This window comes from Anas platyrhynchos, chromosome 1, assembly GCF_047663525.1.
Source record: "Anas platyrhynchos isolate ZD024472 breed Pekin duck chromosome 1, IASCAAS_PekinDuck_T2T, whole genome shotgun sequence".
NCBI lineage: Eukaryota > Metazoa > Chordata > Aves > Anseriformes > Anatidae > Anas > Anas platyrhynchos.
The window spans coordinates 72,568,147-72,580,206 of NC_092587.1; the positions used below are offsets into that span (position 1 = coordinate 72,568,147).

Genomic DNA, 12,060 nt, shown 5'->3' on the forward strand with positions numbered 1-12,060 from the left:
CTTGTATCAGAAACAGCGTGACTAGCAGGGCTAGGGAGGTGATCGTCCCCCTGTACTCGGCTCTGGTGAGGCCGCACCTCGAGTACTGTGTTCAGTTTTGGGCCCCTCGCTACAAGAAGGACATTGAGGTGCTTGAGCGAGCCCAAAGAAGGGCGACGAAGCTGGTGAGGGGCCTGGAGATCAAGTCCTACAAGGAGCGGCTGAAGGAGCTGGGCTTGTTCAGCCTGGAGAAGAGGAGGCTCAGGGGCGACCTTATCCCTCTCTACAGATACCTTAAAGGAGGCTGTAGAGAGGTGGGGGTTGGCCTGTTCTCCCACGTGCCTGGTGACAGGACGAGGGGGAATGGGCCAAAGTTGCGCCAGGGGAGTTTTAGGTTAGATGTTAGGAAGAACTTCTTTACTGAAAGGGTTGTGAGGCATTGGAACAGGCTGCCCAGGGAGGTGGTGGAGTCACCATCCCTGGAAGTCTTCAAAAGACGTTTAGATGTAGAGCTTAGGGATATGGTTTAGTGGGGACTGTTAGCGTTAGGTCAGAGGTTGGACTCGATGATCTTGAGGTCTCTTCCAACCTAGAAATTCTGTGATTCTGTGATTCTGTAAGACAAACTGTGCTTTCTAACCTCCTCCTGCTCTATGATTCAGAGAAATACGGGGTTGCGAAAAAGCCATTATTAAACTTCTATGTTTTGCCTAGGCTGAGTAATGAATGGACAATAAATACGCCCACAATTAATACCACATGGGTCTTTGCCCATCAATAATGACAAACTTCTCACTTGACTAAGAAATACACAGCCAAGATAACTTTGAGTCTCAACATTTGAGATAACAGCTGAGTCTCAACGTTAGCAGTAAAAGCTTATACATGCTTATACATGCAGAGCCTTGAGTCCTCTTTCATGTGGATGTCCTCTTTCATGTATGATCACCCTGGTTGATCATACGAAAGTACATTACAATGGATATTTTAATACTTCAGCTTTAAGATGGTCAAAAATTGTGATAATGAGCCAGCTGTTTATCCTTCAGGACAGAGATTGGATTCCCCAAATAGATATTGGGAGTGACATCAACTCTAAATGCCAAGTCAACCTATTTTGATTTCACAAACTTTTCTTTTTGTAGTCATCCCTCTGAATGCTCCTCATGTTCACCCATTTATTTAGAAACCAATTTTCTGTGAGAGGATGGCACCTGCACTGTACCTGTCTAACCCTGGAAAGTGCTAAAACTGTAATTAAAATCAAGTATATGCTCAGGATGATTCCTAAAAAGGAACTACTGTAAGTGAATATTTCAGAGATTTCCTACATCAAAACCTTTATACATTCCCTTTGGAAAATAAATATTCCCCAGCAGAGATTCCTCCATGGAAAATTTTTCTTCTAAATTTTGACTAAGAGAAATACTTTGCCACAGCACATTTTCTTCAGGCTAGATGAAAGCAAAGGGACAGATTGTTTTTTGGTGTAATTAATTATTTACATTTTGTCTGTGCTATTCTTAAAGCATGCAAAATTATCTGAAATACCAGTGAGTTAGTCATTCCTGAACCTAACCTCTAAATATAGGTACATCTGGCTGATTCTCTGTGTTTTCTCAGATTCAGCAAGAAAATATGTGGATATATTTTGATGAAATTAACTCTGCTCCGTCTTTAAAAGTGACAGTATTGCAGGCTGATGTTCAAAAGTGAGAAAAGGATTTGTTTTATTTGACATTCTGAGAAGGAAATAGTTGGAGAAAGAAGCAACAGAAAAACCATCTCAATGTGGAAAATCCAAATTCAATTCCTCCCTGAAGAATTTGAACCCATGTATTTAAAATGACAACAACCAAATGGTTATGACAGGCTTCCTAAAGTGCAAAGCCCACATAAACATTTTCTCTTGTACTGCAGATAAGTTACAACACCCTCAGTTTCCTTTTCGGAAAGTGTCCAAGTTTTAGGTCTCTCCAGCTGATTTTTTGTTTTCACCAGAAGGGTATTATTCATGATATAATGCCAAAGATAACAATTTCAGGAATACCCTTTGGAAATATGATTTTCTTTGTCCATTTTTTTTTCTCTTTTAAGAAGATAAGTATTAAACACAGTTCTTTCTTATTGCACTGCAATTTATATACTACAAATCTACTCTTGAAAGTATTGCAAGAAGCGGCAAAGCTGTCAATGATATGGCCTGAACGTTATTACCATTAAAAAACTTCATTACCATTATCTTTCATAGCCTGATCCACGTAGCACAATTTTAATCAGTTTCTAATGCACAAGTCTAAAATCGTAAATGTGCATGAAATGAAGCTCGAAGAAAAATACAGTCAGTCTCTCCCAAAGAACCAACATTTCAAATCTTTAAATATAACCAGAAAAGCAGAAAAAAAATGATAAGCAAAATACAGCGTTAAAACAATAATACACTTTGCTTCCATTAAAAAGTTTAATCAAACACATAAGAAGATGTAACTGGTAGTTAATGAAAGCATAAATATTGGGGACAGACTCATTCAAAATCATCACACAGTAAAAAAAAAAAAAAAGGTACTATGTAAAGTTATCAGCAATGACATTATAGAAGCAAACCATAGAAAACTGGAAAGTTTGGTACATCTTATATGCTTATATGTCCCTTCCTGTTTGCCACAAAAAAAAAACTCTACGTTCTTTTTAGGCAACAGATTGAAATTTCTCATTCAAGATGGAAATAAAAAGAACCAGCACTGAAGAACTGTTCCATTTACATGTGCTTAGAATAGTCAGCTGCACTTCGGTGTTAATGAGATAAACCAATGTAATTAATAAAAAATAATTAAAGCTTACACCTTTTAAAAATGTTCCCTGTTTTTATTTGTTTCATACTGTATAACTACAACTCAGATATCTCCTTTGCACATAGTAAAGCTTATTGTTACAGAAAGCACGTACTAGTCAATTTACAAAAAGCGAAGAGGAATCTAATTTTTTTTAATAACTTGGAAATTAGATCATTGTAAGAGATGGGTAAATCACTGCAAATATTTTCACCTGAATTCTTTCTTTTTTTTCTTCAATCACTTCAAACAATACAGCTCATTGTCTTTCAATGACAGAATTTAAACGGAAGGAACAGCTTTTAAAATTGCTTTAAAACAGCCATTCCAAACACTGAAATTACACTTTTTCTTTTTCAAAGAGATTATTAAAATCATAATAACCAAGTATAAATCATTTTAAAATGATTTGTTTCAAAAGGGATGGGCGTCTTGCAAGATGGAAGGAGATCTGAAGAGCTCATCCTTTCCTCACTTGAATGTAAATCTAGAAAGCATTCAAACCTGACTCCACTCCAGTTCACAGAGGGGATAGGGAGGTCTCCTTTTGTGGAGGTGAAGCATGTCTTTGGATGGTATTTTACCTCCTACACGTTTCTGCATGCATATGCACACCTCTGTGTTCCCATCTTATACTCTACTATCAGAATTATTTTACATGCACATATACTGCATTCTGAAGCACAGTTCCTGGCTTGTGCTTTGCATTTAAATTGACCAGTAGACTTGCAAAATCCCATCAAATTTTTCTGACCGAAATGGCAGCTACAGTCACTTTTTTCCAAGCTTAGACAAAGGCTAGGGGGCATGTTTTCCCTACGAAAGACCACAATATTAAGATGAAAAACATAAAAAATCCAGTGTTTCAGCCAAGATTCATCTTGTGAATACCCCCACTTACTTCAGCAAATTTATACCAGGAGCATACCTAATGTTTGGATTGTACTCCAAGCATACACTGATATGAAGGAAGTTCCAAGAAGAATCAACGAATGCTACCACTACCAGGAGGTCTCTTTAAAAACCACTATTGTTTTCACTCAACTACACTTAAGCACATTCCCATTTTCTAATACAGGAATAAGGCAAAGGCATACACATAAAATGAAGGCAGTTGAGACTGATCTGGAATGGACAGGTTGTTTATCACTCTGTCCCCACCACATGTACTCCGTTTCACCAACAGTAAAAGTGATGATTTTTAAAAGGAGCTGTTCCAGTATATTTCACCATCTCACCTAAAACTTAGCCCTTTTTTGAGTTCCCCCACCATTTCAACTTTTCCAAGTCAAATGGTAGTGTCAGTCTGCAACTATGGAAGTTGTGTTTTTTGTTTGCCTAGGCAATAAGTGAACTTTTACTTACTCACTTTTTAAAATGAGCTGGGAATGTCTTATTGGTCAGTCAAGCAGAGATTACTAGGACTGCCAACTTGTTCCCTTCCCCTCCAGTACAAAGGGATAGAGAAAGCAAAAGTTTTCAAAATGCAGACCCAGGGGTTTCAGCTCATCATCAGGCATGTCTGCCCATAGCTGTAAAAATCATAATGATTCCTCCCAGCAAGATAAACACAAAAGGACCCTTTAGAATTACCACCACTAAACCAGACAAATACAAAGTGCTTCTGACTTCTAGGGCAGCTTTGACTGAATGAAAAATGAGGACTAACAATAAATGTTTACTAAATAGTTGTGCATGACTAAAGCTGAAGCAGTAAATATGTGGCCCATCCACAACTGGATCTTGAGTATACTAGAAGGAGAAAAAAACCTCTTAATAATGCTCTAAAAGAGAACTCTTTCAGTAGCACTGCCTAATAAAGCAGATGGAAGAAGTTCTTAGAGTGACTCTGGAGTATCCAGTGTGTCTGTTAACACACTATTTCACACTTTGTCAGTTTGATTTCAATGTTTTCATTAATAACTCCTGGTATTTCCTCCATCCCAAACTGGTGCTTGAGCAAGAAACATCCTACTGGTCTAGTAGGCAGTAGCTTTTTACTCACAAGAGTGTGGATGTTATTCCCTTGTTTATTGATAGGAATCTTATGTTGGGGTGTTAGTTTTTATAAAGGTAAAAAGTAATTATCATCCTGTGCATAACTAGCTTCAAGAAGACATTAGTATGGGTACAATTCTCATTCCACTACAGTCAGAAGTCAAACTACAACAGTTTTTCCTACCCTATTCAATCAAACTTCTTCAGAGGACTGGTTCAGCTGAAGGTCATACTCATCTGGATGACATTCTGTTTATGGCTCAAATTCAGGAAGGTGAATACCTATAACCTGAGTTCATCATTTTCCAGATAAACCACAGGCCCATCATGCCCACTAAAGTATGAAGCGCAAAAAGTGTGTAATATTGAGCAATCTTAAACTTCATTACAATGAGCAGTGTTAAAAAATTTTATTTCTTATCGTATTTTTTTTTTAGTTCAGTACCCTGGTTATTAATATTAGCTTAACAAGTGTGTTAATTCCCTAAGTAAACCAAATGGATTAAAAAAAAAATGTATACTTTAAAGAGGTGCTTTTATTTCATAAATGTGCTTGCATGTCCTGTATATTGCCAGAAAGTTTTAAAACTAAATAACTGTAAACACCAAATGATCCAATACTCAAATATGTTATGTACCCATAACTTCTCTCCATATCACAACATAAAGTCAGGTGATAAATGTAGTTAACATTGATGTCAACAGTTTCCTTTCTGCCTTTTATTAGTTTTTATGCAGTAACCCATATCTCTTTAGCTGCATGCCCTTCCCTGAGCAGACTAGAAAAATGATTACGTGTGTGGCTTCACAACACTTCAGATATTCACAATATTTGTGAATAACTTAAGGTTGTGAATATAACTTAAGGTTATTCACAAAACAAAATTACTCATCACTGAAATAAAGTACAGCTCTGTTACAGCCACAGTTAGGACCTAGATTATAATATATTGTTATGGTTATATTTTAAAGCAAGATTAAGCTCAAATATTTGGCTCATATGTCACCTTTAGAAAAGCAAGGGATCATGTTACTATTCAACTACTTTTCAATATTAAGGCTGAAAGTATTAGCATGATTACAATGCATTACATCGAGGAGTACAGTGAGGAAAATATGATAAGGGGTTTAATAATGTGAGTCTTTCTCCAAACATACCCGCTAATTGGATGATGCCATGTCTTGCAACATCATAGTAGGGGTGATTGATATTTAACTCAGTATCCTCAAATGGTGGAGACATAAATGTTTTTTCTTGTCCTGACTGTGCATCTTCTGTTTCATCTTTCTGCAGTTCTAAAAAAGCAAGCAAGAATGCTTAAGTGCTAGTGAACAAAGAAAATCTTTTGCCTCTGATGAATTATTAAGGGGGTGAATTTTTCCTCAATCAAAAACACAGGCCTTGATCAGCATTTGTTTCATTTTCAGTTCAGGTTCTTGCTCTTTCTCCATTCTCCAGTGTGGAAAAAACAATCTTCTAATTACTCAAAGCTACCTTCACATCCTACTTAAAGTTAGTATCTGTTGCAGTGCTCATAAAAATCTTGACAATGACTGGACAGCTGGCATACTGTGACCTTGCTATGCACAACTGCTGTTGTCTCATTATTTCCTAGACTCTCACAATCTGCTTGTTGTATCCATCTACATCTTCTTGTCTTTTACTTCGAGGTTGTCCAAACAGGGAAATCAAAGTTTCAGTATGCTAATGCACGTTGACAACTACTCCATGTGTGCACTGTCTGAAAGCAGACTTTCAAAAAGATACCTTGCATAAAGGTATCAAAGTGCAAAAAAGCCTCCACCTTAACTGCGTGAAAATCCACCATTTTCTTTAAATCCTTCAACCTTCAGAACCTGCAATAAGCAAAGTAGCCATATGTCAATCCATCATATAGTCCAGCTAGAGGCCAAGCTAAGTTGCTCAAAAGATCATCTCAAAAGCCCAATGAAATCAACAGACATATTTCTCTCCCCCCCCCCCCCCCCCCCCCCCCCCCCCCGCCTTTAATAGATTCTGGACTAGATCCTCAAGTTAAAATCTACTTTGCACTAAAATTAAGAATACAAAGTCAATCAATCTTATTTGAAGGTTTGGTTAATTTTTCCCCCAACTTTTTACAAACTGTTGTACAGTTCAAGAAGGGATGATCCTAAGTACCTCCCCAGATAAACACAGATTCTGGGATAACTGCTGGCCCTAAGGTTGCCACACTATCCAAGTGAATGCTTCCTAGAAACTGACTAGGGGCCAACAATAGTGCCAACCATACCCTGGGGTGTATTGGGCATGACGTTGCTAGCGGGTTAGAGGGAAATGACTGTCCTGCTCTGTGCTGCACTGGTGCAGCCTCACCTCGAGTGCTGTGTTCCATTTTGGGGCACCACAATAATAAGAAGGACATAAAACTATTAGAGAGTATCCAAAGTACGGTTACAAAGATGGTGAAGAGTCTAGAGGGGAGGACGTATGAGAAGCAGCTGAAGTTGTTCATTTTGTTCTGTCCAGATCAGAGTAGGCTGAGGGGAGGCCTCATGGCAGCCTCCAGCTTCCTCAAGAGGGGAGCGGAGGGGCAGGCGCTGAGCTCTTCTCTCTGAGAACAGCAACAGGACCTGAGTGAACAGCATGGAGCTGGGACAGGGGATGGTCAGGCTGGATGTTAGGAAATGGTTCTTCACTCAGAGGCACTGGGACAGGCTCCCCAGGGCAGTAGTCACAGCACTGAGCCTGATGGAGTTCAAGAAGCATTGGGACAACACTCTCAGGCATAGGGTCTGGTTTTTGGGTGGTCCTGAGCAGAGCCAGGAGTTGGACTCCATGATCCTTGTGGGTGCCTTCCAACTCAGGATAGTCTATGATTCTATGACTAGAATAAACATTATATTAACCCATCAACACACAAGTGTCTTGGTGGCTTAAGAGAAGAAAACAGAATCATAGAATGGCTTGGGCTGGAAGGGGCCTTAAAGACCATCTAATTCCATCCCCCCCACACACCATGGGCATGGACATGTTGCTCTAGACCAGGTTGCCCAAAGCCTCATCCAACATGGCTTTAAACATCTCGAGCATGGGATAGGACATTCACAACTTCTCTGGGCAACATGTTCCGGTGCCTCACCACCCTCTGAGTAAAGAATTTCCTCCTTATATCTGATCTAAGTCTTCCCTCTTTTAGTTCTAAACCATTCCCCCTTGTTCTATCACTACACTCCCTAACAGAGTCTTTCCCCAGCTTTCCTGTAGGCCCCCTTTAAGTACTGGAAGGCTGCTATAAGGTCTCCCTGGAGCCTTCTCTTCTCCAGCTCTCTTCTCTTCTCAACTCCAACTCCCTCATCCCCTCTTCATCAGAGAGGTGCTCCATCTTCATGACCCTCCTCTGGACCTGGTCTAATATGTCCATGCCCTTCTTGTGCTGGGGTTCCAGGTGGGGTCTCACAAGAGCAGAGCAGAGGGGGAAATTCACCACACCCTGTACATCATCCATCTCTTTTATCATACAAGTTTTAATAAGGTGGAATCAGCAGGTTTATCTATAACACTATTAGTGCCACTTAATTTTAAGTCCTTCAAGAATGTTTTGCCTTCTGATCATTTTATATGCCTTAACCACCACCAAAGATACACTAGGGCAGACAGAATATATTAGGTATTGATTTCAGCCAGATTTATGTACCAGTAGCTAATACATGTCAGAGAAAAAACTCTCAGTAAATATTTTTGTATGCTTTAAACTCAGTTTCCCAGTATCTTTCTATTCTATAAACGGTTATATGAAATCTTGTCTCATTTTTGGTTTTAACATGGTTAGTACCAAAACTGTATTTCAAAAGGATGAAGATTGTAACCAATGGCTGGGCTTCTCAAAGAGAAAGAGCAGTCACAAATTATATTTTTTCTTAAATTTATTTATGTTTAAATTCAAATCAAAGCTTCTTCAGAAAATAAAGCAAAAGTCCTATTAGTCTCAGGAAAAAAAAAAAAGAAACCTGTGTTTAGAAATATACCATTAGAGTTCTCCACATACACAAAAACTTAATTTTTTTTATTGTCTCCAAAATCTGTATCATTCTACCATTTAAAAGTGTATTCTACCATTTAAAAGTGTATCATATATAAAGAGCTACACTAACCTCAACTGGAAAAGTATTCTTTCCTTTTAAAGAATTATTTTTTCCCCAAAGCCAAAATGAACAATACAAGTAATACAAAATGAACAATACAAATGAACAATACAAATAGAAAACCCAATACCTGAATTTCACCATTTCCCCCCTCTATTTATATATTTGAAGTTACATTAAAACGCCAAAAAACAAAAGTGCTGCTTTGTTAAGTAAGTTTTCATGTCTGAGCACTGTAACCACCCTAAGTACCAAAAACTTGCAAAGAAAATAGAGAATGTGACTGGGTGGGAATGTGAAGTGGGAAACAGAAACTATGTACCAGGATCCACTGAAACTGAACAAGCCTTATTAAAAGTGAAATGTATATTAAAGTTAAAAACAGAAGCAACTAATATTCCAACTACAGCCTTTAGTACAGAGAGGTGGATGCCAATTCCTCCTGTAAATATATTTTTTATTACATATAGTAATAGGCTTCCAAAAAGCAGGATTTGTAACCAAGTACAGACAGCTATCTGGCTTTGAAAAATGGCAAAGAACTAGAGAAGCAAAATATCCATGACCATTTGTACTGCAGTTATTCACAGGGACTAAAGCAGTCCCAGCAGTAATCACAAATTACTTGAAAAGCTAGTTAACTCTAACCTAGTAAATAATTCTTTGTTTATTCTTTTTCTTTCCCTTAGTTTTCTCCCCATACATGAACAAGAGGACTGTATCTCAAGAGACATTTCCAAATAAACACAAATAAAAAAGAAGATTAATTGTTCCAAACTGAGGAAGACCTGAGCTCCATTTTTCTCCTGCAAATGATAGGAGTTTATTGTCCTGCTTCATGAGCCATAGCAGGGAATCATCTGTTACCAATCACACTGCTACTGCTGTTCAACCCTTGCTGGGAGACACCACAAAAGGTCTGATCCAGAGCTTGCCAAGGCTGAGAGGAAAATTGCTTTCCATGGGTTTTGAATCACGCCTTAAGAATAGAAAGCTGGCCAGCTGCAGTTGAAAGTCATGACATGGAGAAATCGGAGCTAAATGGATGGTCAGGGAGACTGAGGCAGAGGGGGAAAAACAAACAAACAAAAAAACCTGAAAGACACTTGCTCTGGAGTTCAGCCTGACAACCTCAAAATCTCAGTGGAAAAAAAACATAATGCTGATCTTCAAAATGAAAGATCATGGTCAAATGCCATGGTCATATTGCTCAGGTCGACTAACATCTTTGGAGATAACACGCAATACAGCAATCACTGTGCTCATTCAATACGTGTCTCTTTGGAGTAATGACTCCCATTTGTGCCACAATATGTGATGATGGTGATATTCCAACAGCCTAGAATTGCACTGGGAACATTTAACAATAATTCATAAGAGAAGCATGTATTAAACTAACCTTCAACCCTAATGGCTTTAATAGGGTACCTATTAGTACAGTGGCTGTAACTCATACAGGATTGCTCCAAGAAGCATTACAAAATGCCAGTGAAGCCTCTCACTTACTGAAGATGCTCTATTAAATCACCTGTAACTCTACACAGATGTCATTTGAAGTATAATAAAACATATTTACCTATTTCAGCTAACTTCTCATAGTCAATCTCAGACATGTTTCCCCTTAGGAAGAAGTCTGCGCAGATCTTACTAACTGATTCTTGCATGATGAAATGGTTGTCAGGTCAACCCTACAAAAATAAACAAGCTGTGAGTACAGCATGCCATATTTTACACACTACACAGGTATAAAAAGAACATAAAAAAATAACAGTAACACGAGTCCTCTTACCCAGTTACTGCTCAGGAACAAATTCATTTGCATTTAGGCACCATTCTCCTAGAACACAGAGTACTATTAAAGAATTTTAAAAGAGCAGTCCAAAAAGAAAGCTGCATATAATAACAAGACTACCAACCAATTTACATGTTTTTATTTGGGGGGTTATTCTACAAAATATATTATACACATTTGTATGATAAACAACAGAATTTAGGATTAATTCACTTTTATAAACAACATTAATCTTCTTTATATCTTCCTAATTGTATTTCTCTGATGAAGATACACACTCCATACCCTCACACCAAAGTCACTTCTTCTATGGCAGTCATAAGGTTTATTACAGGAAAATGTTGTATACTTCACGTTGAACATGCAACAGCTTCATGAAAATTTCAAGTGAGCATTAACATTCATAAAATTGAAAAAAACAGCACTTCCTGTAGCTAATCATTGCTTTGTATCAAATTCTCTGCAGAGCACTTTGTAAACAGAATACTAAGTAACACACCCAAAGAGAACATCAGGAACTAAAAATACAATTTAGAAGCTCTGTTTTCCCAAGCAGCTGCTCCATGCAGCAATAAGGGTACTTCCCTTAAATCAAAAATCCAGACTCAGATGGGGAGGTGAGAAAGAAATGGAGCTTTTCAAACTCTCCTTTTAATTTCAATACCCTGTTTCATGCCAGTTTGTTTCCATATACGCATGTTAAAAATAAGATAGGTAAATTTATGGTCTGGTTATTGAGAAAATGCATATACAAGCACATTCTTCTCTCCTCTCCCAGAAGGTTACATATTGTACTGTTACTTAAAAGCACTGAAACTGGGAAATTACTGTATGCCAAACAAACAAACAAGCTAAAAGGCCAGTCTGCCTGCTAACTGCTGCCCACCCTGCATATTCCACAGCTTAAGGATGCTTGTTCTAGACCCCTAAGTCCTCAGACTAGATACCATCTATTTTCTTTTAACCAGAGAATGGATATCTAAGTAGATTTCCAGGAATAAAATAGATGTTTGCTTGCTTGGTTGATGTGAACATCTGCTTAATCATAGGCGTATGTTTACCTATTTCGTTGCAGAGGGATTAGTCATTAAAGTGATCACAGTTATTGGGTGTGTGAACTAGAGTCAGGATCTCACTGGCTGATGGAAAGTTTAACTTTCGGTTTCAAGTTTATGCAGAAAAAATGAATTTGCATCCTAGTATGACTACAACTCCCAAGTACTACAGTAAAACAAGTACCTGTTAACAGTCACAATAATTAAGAGCTTCTAATGGCTAGTGAAGCTTTTTTAAAAATTTCATAACATTTTACAGATCTGATACTAATGTAGTAGT

General features: G+C 38.0%; 1 protein-coding gene across 21 annotated transcripts in view; it reads right to left on the minus strand.

Annotated features, from left to right (window-relative positions):
- The window catches only part of ARHGAP8 (Rho GTPase activating protein 8), a 113,542-nt gene that overhangs the window by 63,677 nt on the left and 37,805 nt on the right, over positions 1-12,060 (minus strand). For 10 of the 21 annotated variants that reach the window (XM_038173381.2, XM_038173382.2, XM_038173379.2 and 7 more), the window contains exon 2: positions 5,967-6,104. The exons of 1 other annotated variant lie outside the window; for it this stretch is intronic. In XM_038173381.2, the coding sequence (XP_038029309.1) occupies positions 5,967-6,051 (85 nt within the window). In that variant the 5' untranslated portion in view covers positions 6,052-6,104. Of the gene's footprint in view, positions 1-5,966; positions 6,105-10,509; positions 10,622-10,722; positions 10,771-12,060 lie in introns of all 21 variants that reach the window. 10 more of the 21 variants (XM_027449864.3, XM_027450090.3, XM_027449913.3 and 7 more) reach the window with 4 other exon arrangements.